General features: G+C 36.6%; 3 protein-coding genes across 5 annotated transcripts in view; 1 reads left to right on the forward strand and 2 right to left on the reverse strand.

Moving 5' to 3' along the window:
- Positions 1 to 2,442: 2,442 nt before the first annotated feature.
- LOC108766684 (RING finger and SPRY domain-containing protein 1) lies at positions 2,443 to 6,970 on the reverse strand. 3 transcript variants are annotated; one of them, XM_018516111.1, is made up of 12 exons: positions 6,890 to 6,970; positions 5,361 to 5,590; positions 4,976 to 5,293; positions 4,732 to 4,897; positions 4,451 to 4,633; positions 4,309 to 4,375; positions 4,081 to 4,221; positions 3,710 to 3,825; positions 3,485 to 3,628; positions 3,171 to 3,388; positions 2,826 to 3,086; positions 2,443 to 2,740 (listed from the first exon to the last, which is right to left on the reverse strand). In XM_018516111.1, exons 3-12 carry the CDS (start codon positions 5,182 to 5,184, stop codon positions 2,653 to 2,655), a joined length of 1,593 nt encoding a protein of 530 aa, XP_018371613.1. In that variant the 5' UTR covers positions 5,185 to 5,293; positions 5,361 to 5,590; positions 6,890 to 6,970; the 3' UTR covers positions 2,443 to 2,652. The 3 variants fall into 3 exon arrangements, with proteins under 3 accessions (XP_018371613.1, XP_018371611.1, XP_018371610.1); XM_018516109.1 differs by lacking the exon at positions 6,890 to 6,970 and adding an exon at positions 5,962 to 6,228; XM_018516108.1 differs by lacking the exon at positions 6,890 to 6,970 and adding an exon at positions 5,864 to 6,228.
- Positions 6,971 to 7,035: 65 nt separating this feature from the next.
- Positions 7,036 to 27,301, forward strand: part of hiw (MYC binding protein highwire) — a 201,710-nt gene continuing 181,444 nt past the window's right edge. Inside the window, exons 1-16 of the mRNA XM_018516113.1 lie at positions 7,036 to 7,144; positions 7,724 to 7,787; positions 7,867 to 8,106; positions 8,288 to 8,441; positions 8,513 to 8,715; positions 8,802 to 9,119; positions 9,199 to 9,366; positions 9,448 to 9,666; positions 9,789 to 9,990; positions 10,067 to 13,575; positions 13,652 to 13,919; positions 14,004 to 14,290; positions 14,388 to 14,713; positions 14,803 to 14,906; positions 14,976 to 15,185; positions 15,426 to 15,570. Of these exons, the coding sequence (XP_018371615.1) occupies positions 7,050 to 7,144; positions 7,724 to 7,787; positions 7,867 to 8,106; positions 8,288 to 8,441; positions 8,513 to 8,715; positions 8,802 to 9,119; positions 9,199 to 9,366; positions 9,448 to 9,666; positions 9,789 to 9,990; positions 10,067 to 13,575; positions 13,652 to 13,919; positions 14,004 to 14,290; positions 14,388 to 14,713; positions 14,803 to 14,906; positions 14,976 to 15,185; positions 15,426 to 15,570 (6,512 nt within the window). The 5' untranslated portion in view covers positions 7,036 to 7,049. The remainder of the gene's footprint in view (positions 7,145 to 7,723; positions 7,788 to 7,866; positions 8,107 to 8,287; positions 8,442 to 8,512; positions 8,716 to 8,801; positions 9,120 to 9,198; positions 9,367 to 9,447; positions 9,667 to 9,788; positions 9,991 to 10,066; positions 13,576 to 13,651; positions 13,920 to 14,003; positions 14,291 to 14,387; positions 14,714 to 14,802; positions 14,907 to 14,975; positions 15,186 to 15,425; positions 15,571 to 27,301) is intronic.
- LOC108766685 (uncharacterized) overlaps positions 17,448 to 27,301 on the reverse strand; it is a 17,202-nt gene continuing 7,348 nt past the window's right edge. The window contains exon 3 of the mRNA XM_018516112.1: positions 17,448 to 19,931. Coding sequence (XP_018371614.1) covers positions 18,567 to 19,931 — 1,365 coding nt within the window. The 3' untranslated portion in view covers positions 17,448 to 18,566. The remainder of the gene's footprint in view (positions 19,932 to 27,301) is intronic.

The raw sequence follows: 27,301 nt of genomic DNA on the forward strand, positions 1-27,301 counted from the left end.
ACATTACCTTATAATTAATGGGTACGATCAATGTGACGCTGCAAATGCTTTGAAGCATTATTTGAATGGTTAATTCGTAAAATATTTTCTTTTGATTAATCAATCAAATGCTTTAAAAAGCAATCATAGCAAAATTTACCGCACCTTACATTCTAAATTATGTTCAATTTTTTATATATAAATATAAATACGTATATAAAAGGAGCACAAATAATTTATAGAAAATATGAAAATATAGATATATAATTATATCTAATTTTTTATATTTTCTATAAATTACGTAGAGAATAAATATTGTATAAAGATAGATGTATAATAACATGAAATATCAAGAAAAATATCAAATCATTATATGTAAATATGATGTGTTGTTTTAAATGCAAATGTGCGGTAATTCCGTCAAGTAAGATCCATGCAATCGTGTGTAGTATTACTTATATAACGATTTTCTACTTATACAATAATAAGTCTATTTGTGCAAATTAATTGAAATGTCATAGTAGTGATGGCGATCATTCTACTTTGGAGGAAATATTTTAGATTCGATTTTTTTGCATCTAATTTTATGAGACATACGTTATTTTCCAGAAACTTGTGGAGGCTGTTAATGCAGTCATAGATTGATTTTGTGTGAAACTTGCTGTGATTAGGAATTATATATCAGGTAAATGTTCTCTCACATAGTTTCTTACAACACTATTTAATTTTATAATAATTATTTTAATGATATGCAATGGCATTTCAAACGAGTAGCAATGGCGACATTTCTATCTGAAATTATATTGTTTTTGTTTTAACAAACAAGTCTTGATCACATGATTCAATTAATTTACAAGTATCTATATAATGAAGTACCGGATACTTTTCAAGTTATGCTATTAATTTATATAAGAAAAAAAAAATAGCAAAACTTGTCATAAAGTCTTGTAGAACACTGTTATATCTAATTTTGGTACTGAATGAAACGCATACATTATTGCTGAAAAGAGTAGAGATCATAAATGAGATATTTTTTGAATTACAATGTACATTCACTGTTAGATGAAATATCGGGTGTTATTTACATTAGAATAATGGGAGAGGTATTTTGATAACAAAAATAAGACTTTATAAAAAAATGTTTGCAAAATACATGTATATGATAAAACATTAAATTTCTCTTTATATTTTCCCAAGAATATAATATGTGTATGTGTGTGAATGTAATGTGTTTAATATAATAATATATACTATTATTATTTCACAGTTCCTTAAAAGTAAATTTACATTATATCACTAGTTATAAATGTTCACTTATGTAACTTATCAAATATTTAAACAGTTCGAAGATATATAATCTGAGAACTTTTTTATTTCTACTTATAATAAAGGAAATATATTTTTGAGTTAGTAAATAAATAATCTTTCACATTTTATGATTCAGTCATAAGTTTCAAAGCGAGGATCTATAAACACAATCGATAGAGTAATCATTGTATTCGATATCATGAAAACTATTAGTCAATACTGACAAGTTATATTTGACTAATATATTTCTTGTGATAACAAATGAGGAACAGATTTTTAAAACGCGTTTTATCTAAAATTCATAATTTTCAGAAAAGAGAAAGAAAGCCACAAGAAAACTGTGCGCCTTACAAAAAATAACAATATGCCAATCAGTAAGATGTGAAATATACAATAAAATTGCTAAACAGTTGTTAAAAATGTTACAAATACATTTTGTTTGTCTCTAAAAAACATAATGTACTTTGAACTTCAAGATTTTTTTCGGCACATAAGTTAGGCTAATTCTACAATGTGTTTCTTGTTTCTTATTGTTTGTCTCTTGCATTCTTGATCAAAAAGGCAAAAGACAAACAGAAACAAACAGCAAGAAACAGGAAACAAAAAGCATATTGTAGAATTAGCCTTAATGATATAGAAATGTTTTCAGAACACCATGGAATAGCTTAAAATATGAATCTTTCAACAATGAACACCATTTTTAACTTAAAAAACGAAATTTTGGACAAAATGCATTTTAGAAATCTGCTTTTCAAATACATACGTAACTTTTATCAAAAGTACTTTATATAGAATTTGAGCTTTTAGTTTCTCTGATTTATGCTCGCCTTCTGATTTATAATTTTATCCAATCTATTATAACTTTTTTGCATCTGTTTAATTCTTTGTTCATTAATCATATTAATTTAATTAATATATATAGCCATTTATAAATTATTTTAATTGTTTGAAGTTAATATTCATGAGAATCATGAAGATATCGTTTAAATCACAAAGCATCTTATTATAAATCTATATAGTAGAAAAAGTATAGAGAAATATGGAAAAGTTTCGAGAAGAATGTTTTGTCTTTGTAAAACACTTGTTTACGCATCAATATTTAATTTTTAAAATATAAACTTATTCAATCTTTGCAATGCACTATCACGGAATTCGTTTATCTATAACTAATTTGTAATTCTTTCTATTTATTAATGCTCTGTATTGCATAGAGAAAAATACTATGTGACACGTAATAATTGTATATATACGGCGTAAATAACTATCAATAATTATGATTATCTCGTGATATTTCATACATAAAAATTGTACGACGAAAAAGAAATGATGAAAGAATTCGTAAACATTGATATGAAATGATCGATGTCATATGTTATCTGAGGCTACTTCTTCGATAGTAGCTCTACACATTGGGCATTCAATCAGTTGTTTTGAACACTTTTGGCAGAATCCTCTGTATAAAATAAATTAATTATTATATATATTCTTGTAAAAAATTGTTGTTTTATGAAACTCGAATTTGAATACAATTGTATTACCTATGATTGCATGGCAATAACCTCACAGATGCCCTCTGATCGAAACATAATGTACAGGAATCTTCTCTAACACTGAGCCTTCGCAATTGATCCAGATATATGTGTCTAGGAAGTACAATCTTATCTTCTGGTTTCAATGTAGCATAATCGTTAAATTTCTGAAATTCTCGATCAGTAGGTGGGTATTTAAAAGGTACATGTCCAAAATTAAATAGGCATTGTTGGAATGACATGAAACTAGCTGCTGCAAAGAATCCAGACCTAAAAATAACCATATCATTAGAGGCTTTGTTTGGATATTCATGTGATAGAAAATCATTTAAAAAAAAGTATATATATATATACCTTACTGTTTTAAATACTTGAATACATGGTTTAAGTGGTATACCATTGATAGAGAATACTATTTCTAGTTTGTTTAAATCCAATAAGCAGCCCAAGATGTCACCAGATTTCCAACATGGTCTATCGTGAAATTTTTCACTTCGTGCATTATACCAAATCAGTCTGCGACAGCCATCGTAGGCCAAAGAAAATTCATCATCTCCTATACCATATCCCTCCTATTGAAACACGGTAATTTTTATGGAGTAATAATACTATATACACAATAATTTTTTAAATAAAAATACTAAATATTCTTAAATATGGATATTTACATGATTTAAAAACGTGCTATCTTTTGTGGCCCATCCAATTTGCATAACTCCTGTAGTTATTATCAATGTTTCATAATACCATATTCCTGAATCTACTTGAAATGTACATCGTACACTTTCAAAGGAATATGCATCACATCGTGCCTAAAATATAACAATTTATTATAATTACAATACGACAATATAATCTCCACTAGCAAGATATAGATACAACAGAACATCTACCTCCAAACCATTAGGTGATATTTTCAGGTACTCGCTTACATCTTTCGTATTTAACATTACATTAATACCAGTCACATCGACGGAGTCGTGGGAATATTTTCTACCTTCCATTAAGACTAAAAAAAAAAAGATTGATAAAATACACCTTATTTTTACTTACTAATGCCCAATTTCTTCACCTCTAGATAACTTTATCCAAGAGATATCTCTCAGAATACAATGGTGGAGATATTTCCTGGATAATGTTATCCGCAACTTATCTAGAAGAAATTGGGCATAAGTGGAGGCATAACTTGGGCATAACTTATCGTAAAGAAATTGGGCATAAGTGGAGCAGATAAATGCGTTTAACGAAATTACATCATACTTACATAAGTTATCTAAACACCACTGTGCACAAAAACCAACTTGTCGACGAACGTAATGCGTTTCTGTAACCCATTTTTCCAATTCTAATAATGGATTTTGTTTTTCTGCCATAAGACGTTTCTTAATTGTCACTTTATTTTCACCTGTCGTACATATAAACAATAATTAGTCATGACAAAAGACACAAAAGATTTATATATAATTTATATATAATGAAATATTTTTTTTACTTGTCTGTGCAAACTTCTCTAGTGCTATCAAAGAATATAACATTACATAAGGCTCAACATCTTTTCGCTAAAAAAATAAAATTATATTAAAAATTATTGAATATTAATATGTCTAAACTTTAACATTAATTAAATAACATACTAGATTTGAAACTAGGTAATCTAAAGTAGCATCAGATAATATCGCAATACTACTAGGACCAGCAAGTTTCTCTGCAATACAACCAAGTACTACGCATATATTACGTTGCTGTGTAGTTGTAATTAGCATGTTTTCAAGTTTTTGAGGCACTTGAAACATGTCTGATAATCGTAACACAGAATCCTACAAAACAAAACGAGTTATCACTGCTGCTGCTCTTGTTTGTTTTTTTAGTAAATTAAAAATACTGGTAGTAATAAGAATTACAAGTAAATTCCAACCTTTGAAGGTAAAGGGCAATCATCTAGTAATAATATTATAACCGAAGGACCCAATGGATTGTTCATTGGAATAACATTGACCATAGAACCAACTACTTGTATCCAACCATCTTCCTTGTCCGCAATAGCATTTAATTTTAACATTGCTGGTGGTGGTTCATGATCACTAAACAAATGCAAATAAGCATGTCGTATAAGAAACTGATACATTCTATACATATTATATCGTCAATCAATTACTTACTTATCTACCAGAGTATCAAGACTTCCGAGAGTTTCCAATACAAGTTTGTCAATGTGTGACGATGTAGGAAATTTAAAGCAAGGGTATGCCGAAACTATACTTATGTTTGGTTCCGGTATTATGGTATTCTGAGTTTCTGCATGATTGTTTCTGCCATATGTCTCAATGTCATATATCCCTGGAGTATCTTTACACAAACAATTGCCCATTCCCACTGGTTTATTAGAATTCCTTTAGCAAGTTATTGCCTATGGTTTAGGTTACATTTACAGAACAGTGATACATCAATCGTACTATCAAATCTTGCATCTGACCAGGCTGAAAGTAGAACTTGAATGATAAATACCGCTTAACAAAGTATATATTTAAAAATCATGCCACTTACCAAAAAGATAATATCATGATAAGTCATATCCTTTTACCATGTGTTATAATGATAATATTATAAGCGTCTTTTATCTGCTTATCTGCATACATAACTTCAACATTACAATTTTATGACTAAATGCAAGTTAAACGCAACGTTATTTCTCGGTTTAAGTCTTCTTCATTAAAACTTGCCTTTTTCAGCTGGTAGACTGTATTTAATCATAAATGCTCCCTTCGCTTTTTGATCTGTCACGATAGGAAATTAAACAGATTAGATAAAAATGACATATCTTTTGTAAACTAATGTACATTACTACAGATGCTTTCTCGCAATTTTACGAAAAGATACAGATATGCATCTTGCGTGTCTCGATTTGAGAAACAATAGGATTGAAAAAATAAAATTTTTAGAATCGCAAAACAATGCGTTTCAGCATTGGATCAAAAGTCACGAAATCGAATTGAGAAACGTCGCATTTGAGGTTATGTCCTTGTTATTCCACACAATAGCGATTTTACCATGTAGCACAAAAAGCGGGACATATACGCGTCTTATCGCGTTTGATAATATTCTGTCGACTTCGCGTCACACAGTGGCAAGTATTTTCGGCTCATACTTTGTAGATTTTACGAATGGTCCTCGTAATCTCGACGTGACACGTTATCGAATCGTACCGCAGCCGTACCCGTGCAGATTGTGCCGTATCGCATTTTGTGTTCGGTGCGAGACGCACGCGTACGGGATCACCGAAACCCCGAGAGATTCCGCGTAAATCGACAGCCCCTCAATGCCATTTCTCGTCGTAACAATTGCCGCTCGTCAACATCGGTAAATAAGTTGATCTCGCGCACTGTGAGAAACGGCCGTCTTTTCTCATTCGGAGCGAACGGAAAAGCCGAGTCGCTGACAATACGTATAATGTCGTGTATACGTGAAAGATTAAAATTTGCAAAAGCCGGTAGTTTGTGAATTTTAAATAAACTATTGATTTCTCGCGAATATCAAAGCATTCAGAGCGATAAGCCTTATCGTATCCTTCATTGTTTTCATCTGCGGTTATAATATTCTTATAATTGGATGCGCAAGTGTGACGTGAATAATAAATATTTATAGAATTCTACGTGAGAGACGCGCTCTATTGTGAAATGTTTCTCTCGGTTTTTCTAAACATACGTGTGACGTGTTCTCGTTCTCGTGCGGCAACTCGATGACATTTCACCGATTTCACGTCTAAGTTGGTCTACATGAAATATCCATCCGCCGCGACGTGACGCGACGCGACGCAAGCGGTTAAGCGGCGTTACAAAGTTCGCGCGGTTTCTCGTGGTTATTCGCTCGTTATCGCACGCGATAATTCCGTTCGACTATCGAAGTCGCGAGTACTCGCGGACTCGCGGTCCGTTCTGGCACTGTTCAAGACGAACTTAACGGCGGAACGGAGCGAAGACGTCCTGTTTTTGAATCTTGCGGTGGTTACGGCACGCAAAGTAAATCACCGGGGCCGTGCGGGACATTCCGAGTCCGAGTCTCACGATCGTGCTCACCGTCGTCGTCGCGTCACCGCAGTACCCCTTTTTCTCTTGCCAGGATTCCCCGGGACACGTAACGTTATCACATGGGGAAGACGGCCAGCGAGAGTGTCAACGATCAATAGCGATACGAAAATGACTTGGTGACTCATATGTTCGGAGTTTTGCACGAACCATGGTGTCCGGGGATAACGAGAGGCTGCTACCTGAGCCCGAGAGCTACGCCAAGTGTTTTTACGATCTCTTCAAGAACATCGCCGAGGCGCAGAGGTGTGACGAAAGTGTGACGTATAACCTCTCCCACGATTTGTTTACCTGACGCCGTCGTAGGTGACTTTGCCGCCAATCGGTTTTTTTTGCCGCCCGATCACTCGACGTTTCCGTGGAATTGCGCAATTTAGTTACCGAATGAAGAAATTTTTAATTGACGGCGTTAACTAAATTCGCTCGCGTTTGTAAACGTAGAACGTAACCTCAAATTTTTTATTTATTAAAGAATAATTTGTCTCTCTATTCCTTTTTATTTCTTATCCGAACCTTTTTAATGACTTATTAATTTTGCTAGAGGTACAGTAGGAATAGTTCTTATTTCTATTTACCTAAATAATAAAATTTTTAGTCTTATACAATAATTCTCATCTAAATCTTTTTACAAATAGAATAATAAACAGAAATATTTTTTGTGATACTTTGGTTATCATAATTTAATTATATATTTGTTTGTAATAAAACAATTTTATTATAAAATAAAATTTTTATTATAAAATAAAATAAAATTGTGTATGCAGTACTGTAAAAAATACATTTTATGTATATCAATTTAAATAAAAAACTTAATTAATTTTCTAGGAATAAGGGAGAATGGAGGAAGTGTAAAAAAAATAAAACTCTTCGCAAACGAGATAAGAAAAAGGTATCAGAGATTAATAATTCTCTTGTCTCTTGTATAATTTCTGAGATAAAATGTGACATATCTTTTATATGCATTATAGATTGATTTAAATGGAGAATTAAATTATAATAATCCACCAGAGGTAGAAACATCTTGTAATGCCTCAGCATTTGCTGTGTTTGCTAGCGTGAGAAATGCTATTTTAGAAAAGCATGCAAAATTGTCAACTGAAATTTATAGAGCATCCAATTGTAGCTCTCCACCACCAGACCTTAGTGACACTATAGATACAGAAAGCGATGATGAAGATAGAATATCGACTATACAAAATTTACCAAAGGTAAAAGTAACTTAAAAAATTCATTAATTTCTATATAATATAATTTTGTTTTCATATCGGTGTGATATTCATTTGTTAAAAGCTTTTGTACTGTAATTTTTATTTTTCTCTAATACATATAATTTGTAATATAATTTATCTGTGTGTATACATATAGCTATAAATAATTTTTTAAATAAAGATTGTAGGTATTGGTTTAAGAAGTGTTTTTACATTAATGCGAGAAAGTAGAACAATCGATCCAATTTTATGTACAAAAGCACTGTCGGCTTTATTGGACGTTTTACAAGGGCAACTACCAGAAGGCCTTAAATCTGAACCAGATGACGTCATTGGTTTGTATTTTTAAATTATTGATCTTTTTAATTGACAAATTGACAAATTTCTCATAATTTATCCTTTTTAGATCCATTATTTGATCTGTTACTGGATCTTGCAACTTCTCATGGTCCTGAGTCAGCCGCTGCCAATGATGGCAGTCACTTGACAGCTGTTGCTTGTGCTTGTTTATTGAGTCTTGTAGTAGTCAGAGGAGACACTGGACGGCTATTGGCAGCAATAGCGGCTCTGCTTATGTCTCCTAGAGCGTTAGCAATACAAAATATTCAGGTATTTTACCTTCGATGTAATCATATTTGTTGCACAATATGACGTATATATTTTAATATTATATACTTTAATTTTTTGCATTTTAGATGCCATGTGTGTTAACGTCTCTGCAGAGAAGTGTTCACGCTGTGTTATTAGGCAAACTCATGAGACCAGATTGGATTACATATGGCGTTCCTAAATGTTCCAAGATATATACCTCTATACTTAAGTTACCAAATGAGATGAACAATATGGTATTGAATGAACGTAGTTTTGTAAGCGATGGAAAGTATTTATATCTGCATACATCTCGTGGTTTACTAAAAATTGGAAGTGGCCACAGTGGTACGATATGGGGACATATATACATACACAAAGCAGACTTTTATCCAACGGAAATAGGGTGGCTCGGTTATGCTAATGTTAGTTGCACGTAAATATTTATGAGTGCATAATTTAATAATATGTAACTTATATGTAATAAAATTTTACTCTTTACAGAATTCATTATATTTTAAATGTGCACCTAGAAAACAGAGTGAGTTATTAATTATTGATGCAGAAACGCTTATAGTAACAGGAATTGCTGTGTTAGAAGGAAAAGATTGGTCATCCTCTGTCATGTTCTCTGATGGCGAAAATTTAGGAATGATAACCGCTGGCAAAGATGTAAATAATGTAATTGTATATCTAAATATTGTTTCGTTACTTGATATATTCATTCAGTTTTTTTTTATCTTCTCTCAACAGGAAGGTTTTGTAGTACGTACGATAAATACACTGAGTAATCCCGTGACAGTTGCCTCTGAACTACCATTGAAATTGGCAAGAAAATGCGTAGATATATTTGGTTATGCAACATTTGATGAAGAACAAGCAATACATACTTTAAATCCGGGATACGACGATGAAATTGCAATGGTTACAGCAGGAAAGGAATTTGGTTTACTTAAAACAGTGTCTGGTAAAGTAAGTATTATGTGAGAGCTATTTCAAGCCATTATTATGATCGCTTAATATTTTATATATAAATATTTTTAACACAATAACAATATATAAATATTTAATTTTAAATTTAATATCTTTTATAGTTGTTATATAGCGGGAAAGGAACTTGCCTAGGCATGAAGAGCAATACCAGGCCTAATAGATGGTTGGAACTTATCTATGGTAAAGGTCCAAGAATTACACATTTTGCAGCTGGTCATGATGGTCAACATGTCGTTATGGTAATGGAAGATGGTTCTGTACTATTTGCTGGCACTGCTAGACGTGGGGAAGATGGAGATAGTAGTAAGTTTACTATAGGTTATAGTAATATTGTAATTTATAATAACAGGACTGCTGCAACTATTTCTTTTATTTTAAGATAAAGCTCGTAGGCAACCAAAACCAGTAAAACCAAAGAAAATAGCAAAAGTGGAAGGTCAATTTATTGTGGATGTTGCTTGTAATAATGGATCTACTGCTTTAGTCACGAAAGATGGTTCTCTATTAATGTTTGGTAAAGATACACTACATAGTGATCCAGTGACAGGGTTAGTTACCGATTTAAGGGACGTATGTATAATTCGCGTATCGTTAGGAAAGGCTCATGCCGCCGCGTTGACTAATAAAGGACATCTATATACATTCGGTATAAATAATAAGGGGCAGTGTGGTCGTGATTCTACAACGGTACATACCGTGAATAAAGAAATGTCGGTAGTTGCAATGGAAATGGGTACAGGAGAAGATGAATTGATAATAGCCGAAGAGGAGAGTGTAGATCCTGCGGAAGATTGGGAAGAAACGAGAGGGATGTGCCCTCCAGGGCAACATCAATGGAGGCATCGCGTTTGTATGGTTTGCACGATATGCAGAGAATGTACCGGATATAGCATATCATGCCTGAGTAGTATACGTCCCGATCGGAATCCCGGTCAAGAATGTGGATGTGGCGAAGGAGACAGTGGATGCGCGGAATGTGGATGCTGTCGTACATGTGCAAGAAAGAGTTGCAGCAACGGCATATCAGGTTCCAACTTTCGAGAATATCTGCAGAGACGATTGGGTGAGATAAAGCAACGACAAAGAAGCAAAGCAGGACCGAGTGCTGTTAAGTATGGAATAAAAGTGAAGAGCTTGAATAATCAGCGCGCAGCTGGCCCCAGTATCGTGCAAAAGGGATTTCCGGAAAAAGTGGCGTTGGGATTAGGAGTTAATCTCACAATAGAGGAAGGTGTCGGTGGTAGCGATGTAGAGCGAGGGGATGCGGCGAGAATTGCCAGCATATCACCAGCCAGAGTTCCTGTTCCTAGCGACAGTCCTGTGATCCAAGTGTCCTGTGGTTTGCATCATACGGTGTTACTTTTGCAAAATGGAGAAGTGTATACATTCGGTAGTAACATATATGGTCAATTAGGTGTTGGAGATTTGGTAGCACACGCAGGACCGATTCAAGTTAAATTGCCGACTATTGCTACTCAAGTCGCTGCTGGCAGTAATCATACTGTTATACTCACATCAAAGGGCGAAGTTTACACGTTCGGTGCATACCAAAAGGGACAACTCGGTATGAATTGGTGGAACGGTCAGAATGAATCTACAAACACTACTCAAGCGAATCGTCGTACCGACCGTTCTCAACCATGGCACAGCTTTCCAAATGTAGTACCAAATATTGGTCCTCGATGGGGTAGACGAGCAACGTGGATTGGTGCCGCTGGAGATCAAACCTATGTTAAAATAGACGAAATAAATTCAATTAGTTTGACAAGAAGTACTGTTATGGCGAATAAAAATTGTATTATCTTGATACCCCATCAGAATGAGCACGCAAATTCTTTCAAGAGTCTCGTGATAAGCAAACGCGACGGAACGTGTAATAGTTACAGCGGTGTGGATCAAGTTGATTTTAGTAATTGCGCAGCATGCTTGGATCCTTTGTACAACGTTATTTGGACCTTCAATTCAGCGAATAATGAAATAAGCTTATACAATATAATATCAACCGAAGCTAGAGCTATACCTGGTTTGGAAGCTTCTATACTCAATCCAGGTTTAGCGCTTCCGGTTGTTTCGTCTTGTTTTCTAACGCGTTCTCAAGCCGCGATGCATTTATTAGCTTGTTTGGATACATTAACGCAAGCTCAAGATGAAAACTTATTGATAGTTGAAGAAAGTGAATGTAATCAATCGATGCATAGCAAAGTTTATAGTCGTGAAGATTATGTTACTGTTAGCAGGTTTGAAAGCCATGGAGGAGGATGGGGTTATTCAGCTCATTCGATCGAAGCAATTAGATTTATGCCTGACACGGACATTATATTGGGAGGCTATGGTTTGTTTGGTGGTCGAGGTGAATATACTGCGAAGATTAAACTATTTGATGTCGGAATTGATGGCGGAGATCAAGAGAACGATGGCGAACTTCTCGCAGAGACAGAAGAGATTCCGTACGAATGTGGTCCAAGACAGAAATATTCGATATTATTTGACGAACCTATATCATTGCAAGCAAACAGATGGTACGTGGCATGGGCTAAAATCGGTGGACCTTCCAGCGATTGCGGTTCTGGCGGACAAGGAATGGTCACAGCAGAAGATCAAGTCATGTTTTATTTTAAGTCTTCTAAAAGATCTAACAATGGCACTGATGTTAACGCCGGACAAATTCCACAATTATTATATCGTATTGTTACACCTGAAAATCAGACACCAAATAGGCAGAGAGACCAAATTGAACCTGTCTATGTTCTGAAGAGGGAATTCAGTAGGACTGTCACGAAGGAATGCTTCCAATCCTTGATATCTCTCCTTCAATGGAGTTGGAACACATTGAAAGCAACACTAGCCGATATGGCCGTTCATATCGCATCATCGACTCACGCGATGCTCGAAATGGAACGATTGGTGTATATAAGCAAAGCTAGTTTAAGATTGCTTAGAACTTATACCAATGAAATCTATCCCAATTACGTCATTAAGAAGGCTCCTCCCGAATCGGTGCGTTTGGCGGAATGTATAGGTGAAGTGCGAGCATTATTGCGTCAAATTTTATCTGATTCTTTACCGATTACTCTGAAAAATAAAGGAAAGACACGATCTAACAAAAGTTCTAGTAGTACTTTGGGGAATAAAATGACAAATAGCATATTAGACGAATGTCACAAAACGTTTGTAGCTTGTTATCATGCATTTTATCCTACCGCATATCTTAAATGGACTTCCTTATGTGAGTTGTTATCGGATATCGATAAGGAACAAGGTACAACCTCAAAAGATCGCCTTCTTTCATCTGTATTGGCTTCTTTGTGCAATTCGGCGATACGACTTAGATGTACGTTTCCAATCTTAAGCAACATCATGGACAACAGTGACAGCATAAAACGGCAGCTTAGCCCATCTGACAATGCTGGTCTACTTATGATGAATTCAACAGAAAGTCATCAGTATCCGATTTTGGTTGAGCAAATTAGTTACAAATCTCAAGTGGAAAGCTCTGGCAAGGAGATTTTGAATTGGTCGTTCCGCGAAGTACTCGATAGATTACTGGATCTGATATTAATACCAGTCAAAAGAAGTCTTTGTAGAGAAAAGATTCAGTCTCTGCCAGATTTGGTTCTTCATTGCTGTTATTTATTAGCGCGAGTTATCGCCGAATTGGCAGCACAATCGAGCGGAAATGAAGACGAATTGCAAGCAGCTTGCGGTAGACTCATGTATACAACACCTTCAAGATTTACGAGAACAAATCAGTCAAGATCATGGAATACGGGTAATGGTTCCCCAGATGCTATTTGCTTTTCCGTCGATAGACCAGGCATTCTTATAGCCGGTGTTGGTATCTATGGAGGTGCGGGAGTATATGATTATGAATTGGAATTGTTAGATGATGTAAGTAATGTATAATAATCTATTCTATTGTTCTTGTAAGTATTCTGTGTTAATTATAGTTATTTTATTATAATAGCAAAATAACACTGGTAACGATCCATCACATACTCAGCGTTGGAGTAGTTTAGATTTTACAAGAGGATCTTTTGGACCAGATGACTGTATTAATGACATAGTAGAATTGAAATTTGACAAACCAGTACTCATAAAAGAGAACATTAAGTATGCTATTAGATTACGGAATCGCGGAGGACGAACTAGTAATGGTGACGGTGGCCTAAGCATTGTCAAAGGAGGCGATGGCACAACGTTTACTTTTACTGCTTGTTCTCTAAGTTTTAATGGTGCGTTAAATCTATACATTATATTACAAAAAAAATTTATTTTTACAATATTAGCTTGTATTAATGTGCTATGTAATATTGCAGGTACAACACAAACTAGAGGTCAAATACCACATATTTTATACTATTCAAATCCGCAAGATTCCGATGGGCAACACACGAATAAAGCTATGGCTGAAGTGCAAGCGAGAAAATGTACCCTTGCCATGACCTCAACAATCATTCAACGATCGAACGAAATTTTTTCTTTGGCAAGGGAAAGAGCTGAAGAAGTGATAGCTAATGAAGTCCTTGGTAACGCAACTTTTGTAACGACTCTCTTACCGCTAGTAATGGCACACATTAGTGCCTTAGCTACATCAGATCCTAGAGTAAGTAATTCTAAAGACTTTTTTTAAATACAAACATCTTATAGATGATGTAATAATAAGAGAAATATTTAACATAAATATGTTTTGCGTCTTTCAGAGCAGTGTACAAATTCTTACTCTAATACAAGAGATGTTGCCACACATTGCAGCTTTGAACTTACTGTCCACAATGGGAACTTCTCAAATATCCCAAGATAGTGAAACTCAATCACACTTTGCTCCTCCAGTTACTACTAGTCATCATTATACTTGGTTAGAAAGCGAACATCCTTATAAACCGGCGACAGTATCGTATTACAAAGTTACTTTTCCGGAAACAGTAAAGTGGTTAACCGTCGAATTTACTCCAGAATGTGGAACTTCACAACCAGAAGATTATTTACAACTTTATATACCACATATAATTCGCAACTCTTCCGTAGGGTAGATAAAATACTTCCACACTTTCATATAATATACAAGTATATTATATTCTGACATTTTATGTTTATATTTAATTTTTACTCTTACAGAACAGCTCCAAGTATGGGTGAAGATATCCCTCTGCATTGGCCAGTATTACATAAGTTGAGTAATGTTCAAAGTCAATGGCCGCAAAATGCTGTTGTGTTACCAGGTATGTTTAAATGCAACATTAATTAAAAATATACTATGCTATATAATATATAAATTGTTTGGTGTTTAGGAAATGAAGTGATATTTTCCTTGGAAACTGCATCTGATTATATGAAAAATGAAAGCTCAATCACCTACGGTTTCAAATGCTTGGTTATTGGTTATGATTGGATAACGTCTGGCCATGGTCTAAAGAATTTGGAGATTGAATTGTCTTTCCTCGGAGGAGCATGCGCTGCAAGTCTCATGAAGAAAAATTTATCATTACCTCCAGTTTCCTGTAAGTATAACATATGATAGAATTTCTCTGTTCTATATTAATAAATCAATATAAATATGTTCGTAAAAGTATAATTAAAACTTATATTCTTTAAAATATTTTAATATATAATGTATAATGTGTAATGTGCTTTTGATTAATCCGGTTTCCATCTCGAAAAGACGACTCTTTACTATGTCAGTTATATAAAGAATATTATGTTTCTTTCAGTAAATTAATTTATGATACTACAATTTCCAGCGGAAGAAGTTGAAGAGGACTTGGAGTCGATGCAGGAAACGGCAAAGAGGATTTTCTCCGTACATTCGGCATTACTTGGACGAGGATTCGCACTTGCGTCGCCACCTACAATTTCGCAGGCTCTCGACGGCGTGCTTCCATACAGGTGAGTACCTAACATCAGTTTTTATTTAAAAAAAAAGGGAAACTGTAGCTGTAATAGAAGTTTGATAGAATGTAATTCTTATTTCATGAAAAATTGATTCATATATATTATTATATCTATTATATTTTCTACATCTAGAAAATTTCATGTCTTTTACTTACAATCGATATATCTGATGCATACAGTTTCTTTTTTATCGTAGAAAGATTGTAGTGAAACGGTGTTTTATTCATTCGTCTAGATATTGTAAGTTGTCTGAAACAATACTATGATGAATAGGACAAAAATCCGTATAAATATCTCACGTCTGTTATCCAACGTCATGGTGATACGTATAATCCCGATTATCACGGTGACATATACGAAAAAATCGTGCATTTTAGTAAAACATAAACGTAAATATAATATATTTATAGATATTTTCTGGTTAATTAGAATCTTACGTGACCTATTACATTTAATCGTTGAAGACCTATCACATTTTATCGTTAGCTACATGATTGCTTTTATTTGCAATTATCTTTAAAGCGCGGATATTATAAATAAATAAATTTTTTTTCGTAATAAACGGCATAAAAAACCTATTAAATGAAGGAATATTAGCGTAATCTTCTTGGAAAACAATCTTAATACGATTAGCAAATATATTATTGATATCGTCTTTATTGTATCTTCGGTCGTTCAATGTGAAACAAATTATACAGTCGGCTGTCGTTATATCACAATCTCACGATAATTATAATTATGTATGACGTCATAAACTGATTTTGTGTTGATCACAACGATATAATTACACACGTATACACGCATACATACCTGCGCATATAGTTTGTATGCGTTGCTGCGTATTAACTCTGATCTTTCGATATTATTAGCGGGATGCTAATAAAACCTACCTTGGCAGAGATCGAGTTATCGAGTATAAGAGGCACAAAAAGTTTTCCGAGGCTCAATTTTCTTCTTTCATGCGCTCGAGACGAAGCGTTGCTTACCTCCGTCTTCAAGTGCTTCGAGTGTTTGGGCCTTCTGTTCAATAAATCAATTTTAACCGTACAATATATTATAGTTTCCGACAAGCTTTATTTTATTTCTTCTTTTGTAATTGGCGGAATGCCTTTTTTATGATTATCAAAATATTAGATCAATATCGCAATATATGCCTCCTTTTAATTAAAGAGGAAAGGGACAGGAAAATGTTTATTTATTTTCATTCAGTTATGATCTAGGAATACGTTCGCTCATAATCAAGTCCTTTAAAATGCTTTCATTACACGCATAGCTCAAACGCGTCGAAGAATATTGCTATATGGTGGGATGTACAGTTTTGGTTTTACAAGATCACCTGTTTCGCTGACATTTTTTTTCCAGCGTTACATTAACACACAGCAAATTCCATGAAACAATCGTAACGTTTTGATTACCGTGTACTTAAAATTAAATATAAATTATAATAACAGTAACAACAGTTTTTCCTTATATCGCAAAGAGAGATTCATAGAAAATGCACTTAAATAAATGCATAGATATTAACAAAATAATGTGATAACGAATTTGCAGTACAATACATTAAAAAATTTATTTACTGTCTTTTACGGTCTGACAGATTTCACTTTTTTCGAAAGCTTGTATGAAGCAGTGGCGGATTTATATTTTCAAGGGCTTGAAATTAACGTTTTTATCCAAGGAATTCTTTTAACAAAAATTGATGAAAAAAGATATATAAATTTTTATATTTAATAAAATTAATAGAAAGACACGTATGTTAAAAGACGTATCTTAAAAAGAATAATCTTGTTTTAATTAATAACATTATTATTTATAACGAAATAATAAACTTCAAAATTGAAAGAGAAATTGAAAACACTTGTCATAATTTATGAAATGATACATGCTATTAACTTATAAATTCGCCACTGATATGAGAGATGTGGGGTATTTTTTTGTCGTAGTAAATTAATCTTGCCGGTTTATTTTTGCTCTTTAATCAGTTACATTGTTATCAATTTTCTATATAAAAACGATAGTTTGGAACGATTTTGATATGAAAGTTTAGCGGAGTGTATCATCTTCATTCATTCACTGGTTTCCTTGTGTTCGAGAGATCAAAATTTTTGTGAAGTAGACACGAATTATGTATTGTGTCACTCCAGGAATGGCACAGCTGTCCGAGCGAGTGATCATCCCATTTTTTGGTCCTTTCGTACCGTGATTTTTCGCTCGAAACGCTCACTAATGTTTCATCGATAACCGCGCTATCGATCGATGAACTTATAAAGCAATGCGAAAGGTCGATCCAATCGCGTATCTTACACAAGACAGCAAATTTAGTTTTTTTCTACACGAGTTATGCTCTCTCACTCTCTTTTCTTTCCTAAATCGCATCGCTTCGACGAGGGTCTTACTTCATCTTCTATGATACTGGCCCTCTTTTTTTCTCTTTTTTGAAACTTTAATGATAAACTTAACTAGCTGCAGTGACCGATTATCCGAATTCGCGATTCATTCTAAAAAACTTTTTAATTTCTATAACTGTCTTCGAAGTAAAAGTCAGTCCGCGAGGAATGAGAAGAGCGCGCGGTTTGAATAATCGGCCACCGCATGATATGTGAATGGAAGCTTACGAACTGTGTTGTACTAGAAGAGACAATCAGTTACATAAATTAAAAACGGGACATGATTTGGGGTTGCGTATATTTTGCGTTTTTATTACCTTAAGCGGCAATAGTTTACACAGTCTATATTACGCACGCGATTAAGATGCGAGGAATTTTCCTTCCTCCACTATTACGGAAGGATTATTCTCACATTCTATGAGCACGTCGGATCTAAGTTTTTACGGTTTTTACTGTTCTTCACTGGCGCCAATTGAGCGACGTCTTTCGTAGCTTTCACAGCTTGTACACTCTAAAGCGGCTCGACGTTTCCGCCCACTCGAGTTCCTCTTCAACGGGAGCGACGATCGTAGGCCTCCTCGTCGAGCCGCCTGGGGCGTCTCGTTACAACTCGGTCGTAAGCGGCTCGGCCTTCTCGACGATCACATGAAACTCCGTCTCTCGGTATAATCTGCCGTCTGGTACAACCATCGTTATCCTGCTGTCGACCGGCGCGCCGGACGTTGCGGCCTCTCTGCCGATCACGCCGTTCTTCTTCGACACCACGTCAGGTGCATTGGTCGGCACACTGATCCACTTCTTTCTGTTGTTTTGTCGGCGCCTTCGACAGCACCAGACGATCAAACACACGCCTATTATCAGGGCGAGAATAGCACCCACGATGATTAGGATGAAGATGAGCGTGGAGCCACCGAGCGAGCAATGACGTCCCTCATAATCGGCGAAGCCGATCGGTGTACCGTCTATTCCGCCGTCCAAACATAGGAAAGTTTCCGGGGTCTCGTTGATGGGTTCCTGGAGTTGCGATTGGGGCGGCACAAACAAATTTTCTCTCGCGAAGAACCGCGAGTAGACGTTCGTGTAGTTGAGCACATAGTTCTTCCACACGGGTAACATCTGGCAGTCACATGGTATCGAGATGATGAGATTGTCAAGCTCTGGTCGGAAACTCGTGCGATCGAACATCAGGGAACCCTCTTCGAAGTTGCTTACGCTGTTGTTCTTGAAGATGAGGTCGTGCGTCAACGACGCTGACGACGGCGGCGATCTAGTTTCACGATCCGCGCGAATACCTAGAAACGCGCCCACGCTGATGCTACCGAAGGTATTGTTCTTAATGATAACGGCGCCCTGCGCCGTCACGTCGAAAGCCTCGCTCTCCAGGTTGTCGACTATGCAATTCTGTATTGCAACCGTGCGCGGACTCTTCACTATGAAGGCGTTGCTCCTCACTACGCCCATTCTCACGCCGTCCAACATGAATTTATGATAGACTTCGATATCGTTCATGGTGCGAGTCGGCATCTGATCGCCGAACGTACCACCTATCACGTGTAGATAGCCGACCTCGAACTTTTTAAAGGCTTGTGCCTCCGTCGTTTCAACGCGACAGTTCTCCAGCCGTAGGTTTTCCGTGTGAATCAAATTGGCGAACGAGAAGGCACTCAGCTGGCCGATCCGTACGTTCTCGAACGTGATCGCCTCGACGTCGCCGCGAAAGACGAAGCTCGGCATTACGTCGATGCTGCTGTTCCGCACATAGATTCGCGTACGCGTACTGTACGGCGATAGTTCGAAGCTCTGTCTGACTAGAGTCAGATTCGCCACGTTCACTAGATCCACCGATCGTAGTCCAGTCATCGAGACCAGACTTGAATTCGCAAGCATCACGGATGAACAGTTGCTCACTAATATTCTGCTGGTGTGTGGACTCAGCCGTCTGTCCCCCTCTGTGGTTAGGATTAATTCCTGCGAATTGAAATAATCTTTTGTTAGGAACTTATTGCGATAGTGTTTAACTATCAATATTTATATCTACATTTAATTTAGTTACGTATATAAAAAAACCGTAACTGTGAAATAATTAAATGTATTCCACAAATATATATATTTAAAAAAAGCGAAACTGTGTCGACTATTGTTGTAGATTGTTATATTTTTTTATAATCGTAGATTATTTTTTATTTAAAGGAATAAAAAAATATTTTTGAAACCAAAGAGACAATCGAGATATTAGCATTCTCTTTCTTTCTCCGAGAGACTTATTTTCGCTATTATTGAGAAGAAAGAGTACAGTACATTGAGAAAAAAATTGATTATTGGACCAAATTAATTTAGTTCGTCCTTATTTCTTTCGACGAAGAATGTATGAATTTAAGTCAAACATATTTATATTTGATTTAAACACATACATTTTCTAACGAAAGAAATAATTTAATTTAATCAAACGAACCAATTAATTTAGATAAGTGATAATAAAATAATAACTATATAACAAGTTAACAACTCTTTGAATCAATCAATAAAACAAGATTAGTAAATAAGGCAATAGGAGTCTATTTCTGTTAAAATATCGAGTTTATTACAATAAAAATATCATCTCCGTTTTTGAGTCATCTTCAGCAACAACGCAACAAAATATGCTGTATATTTTGTTGCGTTGTTGCTGAAGATAACTTAAAAACGGAGTCGAAACATACGAAGTGAGATGATATTTTTATTCTAATAAACTCGATATTTTAACAACCAGAGGTAGACTCCTATTGCCTTATTTACTAATCTTGTTTTATTGATTAGATAAGTGAACAATTTTTTCTCAGTGTAACATTCGAGTGTAATCTGGTACAGCGCAGTATATCGGGAGGGAGGGAGGTCTCTAATAGGTATCGAATAGCTATAATTGCAAGTAGGTCTAACTATCCTAATTATTCGCGACATGCACGCCTGTTCTCGCCAATTGCCGCAAATAACCTCGTTATCATAATCACGAAGGAATCTTAATTTCATGATACACTAATCGTTTCCGTTTTGCTCCATCAAAAGATACGTCGCGAAGATCATTGATTTAAACGAAAGTCACGTACTCTTCTTTTAATCAGCTTTTTTCTCTTATAGACTGTTCGCGCGAATTTACATCGAGCTATCGATTCTGTTGGATTTTCCACTCTGGCGCGTGCTAATACGTGTTTGCCCTTGCATACGAATTAGATGACTGCGCGGGATTATCCGCTCCGCTCGAACTCGTCACGTGTCGTGCACGTAAACGATGCACGTTCGATATATCGAACAGAGGCCGTTCTGTACATCTGCGCGGCAGATGGAATCGAAGGAAAAGCGACATGGATAATTTCGCGAGGCTCGCAACGCGCATCGATATAGCCTCGCATCGAGCCACGTTATTGGAATGTTGCTGGCGAGATGTATTCGTTGCCTCATTTATTTTCGCCGGTTGCAGTTTTCGTCGTGACGTCGGAATGTCGCCCAATAACATTCTAGGGTATCGAACAGTCGGTCGATCGCGAAATGTGCGTCGCGATTTTCTACAAAGGAGTCACGCGAGATAGGTATCTCGCATTTGTCGCTCGAGGCCACGTATGTCGCGCTCATTAATTATCTCACTGTTCTGCCTAATGGATTCTGTTTAAGTCTTGTACTCCGAGAGGAAGAGAGAATCATATTAATTGTAGTACATATAAATATATCGAATCGTGTCATATTAAAAAAACAAATTTTTATTAGCGAATTACTTTTTTATAAATAAAGATGAAGATAAAACACTGTAGGGACGATCCATGTGATAGGATCGCAGTGGGAAAACATGAAGCAGCGTATTCGTTGAATGATAAAAATTGAGAATAGAAACTATAAAAGCGTGACATAGGCCGATGAAAGAAAAGAGCTTTTATGCGATATTTTTTTTTAACCCCGTCATTCTTACGCATTAATGTCTTGTGCTCCATTCGTCCCATCCTGCCTCTGTTCAAACTTCTTCTTTTGTTCCTGTCTCATTGTTCAAGGCTACTTTTGGAAGCACGGTGCCGAGCAGAGATTATCAACCACCGCGTATTGTACTTTCTTATTCCGACCTAAATCTATCTTTATCGCTCGTATCTTGTCCGAAGGAATTTACGGAACAGAAGATATATATATATATATATATATATGTGTGTGTGTGTGTGTACGAAGAGTACTGAAATTCAAGTTTCAATCTCTTTCTACGAAAAATCCTGCTCGGAAATATTTGTTGACTTTCCCAAATTACACATCATGCGGAAAAATTGTTAGCTTTGGATTCTTTTAGAAGTTATGATCATCACCGTAAAATTCGATGTTGACCTCCCGAGACGATTGCATTGGAAAATGTAATTGGCTCTTCTATCGTGACGGCTTATCTATCCAACGCGATCGACATGTTCGACAAACATAAAATTCACAAATGGGTGGGTAGGTCGCCGCAGGTCTAATCATTGTCGTAACTCTACTGGATCCCAAAGGACATTGGAATTTTCTTTCATGAGAATTTTGCACATTTCGTGAAAAACGTGGAGAGGTAAAGCTCTGCGGGAACCAGGAAGAACCATGCAGGGCGATGGCGCTTTCTTTCAAGCACAAACGCGCATCTTTATTCCGTTCATATTTTCTGCTTTAGTTACGCTTGAGCAATCTTTCTATGGTAGACTTTCCGTCTTCCGTACTCTCCAGACATTTTCACGCGTCACGTTCCTGACCCTGTCTCCTTTTTCTCGCGCTGAGCGTGGGCTTGTCGATTACTAGAGGAATGATTCCCAGAGGGAATTAAACTCGAGCGCGCGCATTAGCTCGCCTCGAACTAGTTTTCCAGTTTTTTTGCATGTTCGCCGTGTGACGTTATCCCGACTACAAATTCGCGAGAAAATCTGGGTGACGGAGCGCGCGATTTCATCGAGGGATAATCCGCGAGAAATTGCGAGCGATCTAATGTCGATTATGATTGTAATCGAAAGTACCTTTTACTTAAGTTTCTAATAGAACGTTCGAGGGTTCGCCGCATAGGCGAATAGGCAGACACTTTGTGGGATGAAAATGAAAATGAGATTCGTTTAATGGGTCGGATTAAGCTCATCGGAGAGACACCCGATTGTCGGATCCTGCCGTGTGAGAGAGGACAGAGGGAATCCACGACTAAAACCGGAAACGAAACGGCGAACGAAAAGCGACAGAAATGGAACCGAAAGCTCTTTTACGTTCCATAAAGAATTTACACGCAACAATTTTGCCACGTCGAATTGCGAAAGTCCATGCGTTGCCTTGCGTTGCCTGAACTTTTCGTGCATTCCTACATATTGCGCTTAATAATAGCTTCCAGTGCGGAGAAAATTATTGACGCGATTAATTTTGACCAATTATTCCGCGTATACTACACAATTATGACAATCTGCCGCTATTACGCGATAATAGTTTTTATTTTAATCGGCAATTTGTGCGAGAGAGGCAAGTTCGATTTCTCATTAACAGATACTTAACAAAGTACTTTTGTTGTATCCAGAGTTTCATTAATTCTCTGTCACAATTGTGTTCATTATTATTATTAGCTTATTGCACTGCGGAATAAATACTGCGCGATATTGCTGCTGAAACTGATTGTTGCTACTTACTTAACGTGCATTTTTATCCGTTGCAATTTTCTCAAGGAGAGTACGGTGCACGTTGGCCTCCGACTACACTTTACCATTGCCTTCCCTTTTTCCAAGTATTTTCATAACCGCGCGCGTCTTTTCCTTGGAAATGGCACCCTTACGTTTCCGACAGTATTTACGGCCATTACTTTTACACCCCCGACCGGGACGAGTCTTTTTTTTCATCGTTTCATGTCTTATTCCGCCGTCTCTCTTGTTACGGTAGAGTGAGTAAGTTTAAGGTCGCGTTCGCTAAAAGGCACCTTCAATTATTTATGCTCTCCGTCAATTATTCAACGTGCGACCAAGGACTTCGTACCCGGAGGATTCATCGGTAGTCTTCCGTTGTTAAAAGCAGTTTAAAGCGTTTTCGATTACTTGTAAATTGGGCTCCTTTTATTATCAGCTTTAATTTAAACTGTTTTTACGAAAGCAGCTTTCACATGAATTAATCATGATCATTAATCACAAACTTGACATTCTAAGATACATCTCTATTTTTCACTGTCTGAATTGCTAATTTCTGTGTTTATTTTAAATGTATTTTTCGTAAAATCTTTGTGGGTCATATTCTTTACGAAAATATTTTCGGAAAGCAAACAAATTAATTGCTACCATTAACTATAAATTTAAACTCGGTATCTTGTACAAGATATTACTCTTCATTATGCAAATTGTTTTTTTACAAATACTTTCTTAAAAATTTCTAAAACATATTTACATTATTATTTATCTAACTGATTTATCATCATAATTTTATATTTTGAGAAACAACGATATTCGAAAAGGAATTTAAATTTTAAGTTTAGAGATCATATTAAAATATCAAGTAATATCAAACTATTTGTTCGCATTAAAATTTTTTGTCCACACATTTTCTTCGTGCTTCCCATGACAATGTAATTATGAGTTTACTTTATACGCGTGATGTGTCATCGATGATGAATGGGAAGCATGTTTTCGACCAATTAGCCGCGCAACAGAAATTCAATCCCGTTTTGAGTAATTTATATTCCTTATCGTTAGAGCGAGCTACTTCTTTCTTGTAATCCGTGTTATTATATCTTCCACTCGACGATAAAGTCCACATATACGATTCACTTTTTGCTCCTATCCGTGCATGAGTGCAAGGTCGTCTAATTACGAGCGTATCAGAACGTAATGCATATATATGTTTCGATAGATCGTTTCTCGTGACGTAAAGCTCGCTCGCTTGCTCGCTCGAGCTCATCTTTCGTCGGTCATATTCATCATGCGAACATTGCGAACGCGAATTTTACGGTATTGTCAAATCGCCGGCAGCATGCATGCTTCTCGTGCACTCGAGCGGACACAAAGAACGCTTTATCGTGGAACAATAATGACAGCAAGAGACGCTAGCGCGTTAACATTATCTTCTTCGTCGGGAGTACGATGCACAGTAAAACAACGTCGTTGCATCGCGAAATATTTGCCTGCAACGCGGCTGCGATTAAATTTCCGTGTTGTACTCCGCCCTGGCTTTGTCTCTTTCTCCTCTCTCTCTCTCTCTCTCTCTCTCTCTCTCTCTCTCCGCACGACGAATATGAGACAACGAGACTCGTTTGCGTACCGGTACTACGATACCGGAATTATTCCCGCGTGTGAATTGATAAAATCTTAAAGTTTTAAATCAAATAACGCGAGAGACTTTAATTGTAGTAACAGGGTTGATTGTTTTATCTTGTCGTGTAATCGTTAAGCATATATATATATATATATATATATATATATGTATAGATATATATTTCACGCGGACATCCCCACCGCAGAATTGCATTCATTACTTTCTTATCGTATTATTTCACTACCTCGTACCATTGCTCGTTTCTCTATCGCGAAGGAAGAAGACAGAAGTCGGAAAGGGCAACGATCACGGATAGAAGAAGACAGAAAAGCGGGGAAAGAAACTTTTGCGAAGTCGAATTTCAAACTCTCATCACTGGCGAGAGAAGAGTTTCCAAATTTATTCAATAAATTCCGGCGGTAGAAAAAGCGATAGTACTCGCGTTACCGTGTTTCTCCACTTTACTTCCTCTTCTCGCTCGCATATTCGATTCGATTTAACGAATACCGGCTTCCGGATAACTTCCGGTTCCAGCGCGTCGCGAAGAAAGTTCTCGTTGGTGCTCGAGGAGCGCTGTTCTCAAGTCTCAAAGTCCGACTGGCCATGCTCGTTTTATCGCGATATCGCGCTGCGATTATGAATCATTCGTGCCTCCAGCGCGCGTAGCTGCACATAAACTGCTCCTTGATCGCGCCGGTGCTCCTTTAATATCGTGGATGGCCGGAAGGGTCGGAAACGCGAGCCGTGGAAGGAACGAACAGCTCGCGTGATCATAGATCGCCGAGGGATCGCCCGTTATTTTTTTTTTCCCCGCTCGAACGAACAGGGTGCGTGGCCGCCGGGGGGGATAAAAGCGAAACATTTACGAGAGGGTGAAGAAGGATCACGGCGGATCTATCCTACCACGTACGTGTATGTACGTATCTACCTGCTTGCCCTTCTCGCCTATGCCGAGACCCTACCGATTTGCGTAAACACGCTGTAATTTATGGGGGTTTCCATCCCTCCGTCGCGGTTAGCACCCTCACAAGTTACGAGAAGATCCCCCGCGTATACGCGGGAGATTAGGCTCGTTCTCTGGCTGATCAGTTTTCTATTTTCTCTCTCTTTGTCTTTCTGATCAACAGTGTTGTCTTTTTCGATCAATTTATCACGACAACGGGAGCAAAATGGGTCTCGGGACCTGATTATTACTTTTCGATCCCCGTTACCGCCTCGAGCGATACCGCAACACCGAAGACATCACCGAGATCTCGAGGAAACATTTTCTCGTGTATTTTTTTCTATTCTTCTCTCTTGGCCACGGGAAAGATCGGGTTTTACGATTTCGCCATCACACGAAGCTACCCGCGGTCCCGCCCCTTTATCTCCCCGTCGGGGTAATTCGCAAATGGAATAACGTCCCTCGCGGAACAAAGGACGGGCAGACAGAAAACCCCGTGTCGCATTGTCTGAGATTTTTCATGCGATAGCTTTAGACCCGCGGTTTCCGCACGAAACAAGTTGTTGAGAGAGAAAGAGAGTGCGCGCGCGCGCGCGAGAATTCTTCTATCGTTGTTCGCCAGATCGTTTTAATCGCTTGAAGTGGAAAGGATAAGGAAAGATCGGACAACTCTCGTACAATTGGATGTCGAACTATTAGAATGGGAAGAACCGAGTTAACCCTTAAAACCCAACCTAAGATTGGAGCAGACCTACCAGAAAATAAATTCCTATAAAATTATGTATTCAAAAGACAGGAATATTTTACAGAAAATTATTAATGTTATCGGAAAGAGAAAACTGGAGAGAGAGAATTTTTCTTTTCGTATGAAAGAGATACATATAAAAATACGAGAGCGCAGTGAATAAAATGGAAAGGCAAATAATTATAATTAAAATATAATAAGTATATATTTAACAGATGATAATTTTTTTAAAGGATTTATCCGCTGTGTATTATTCTACCGTAATTTATTCAAAACGTGCGAGTATTCATTATACGGAGAAGGGTTCGAGTTACATGCTTTTCGTTCGTGTTGAACAGAATCAGGTTCCAGTTAAAATACGATGAGCTGGAATACGAAAAGAGAAAATCTATATATATATATATATATATA

Source organism: Trachymyrmex cornetzi, unplaced genomic scaffold, assembly GCF_001594075.2.
Source record: "Trachymyrmex cornetzi isolate Tcor2-1 unplaced genomic scaffold, Tcor1.1 scaffold61, whole genome shotgun sequence".
In the NCBI taxonomy this organism is placed as follows: domain Eukaryota; kingdom Metazoa; phylum Arthropoda; class Insecta; order Hymenoptera; family Formicidae; genus Trachymyrmex; species Trachymyrmex cornetzi.

Bases quoted from the DNA above. Each gene is read 5' to 3' on its own strand.
- LOC108766684 (XM_018516111.1), bottom strand. From the start codon at position 5,184: ATGGGCAATTGTTTGTGTAAAGATACTCCAGGGATATATGACATTGAG. The intron at 4,222-4,308 runs GTAAAAAAAATA...TATGTACGACAG, and splicing joins AGAGAAGTTTGCACAGACAA to GTGAAAATAAAGTGACAATT. The intron at 3,629-3,709 runs GTAGATGTTCTG...GTTATATTTTAG, and splicing joins TATCACCTAATGGTTTGGAG to GCACGATGTGATGCATATTC.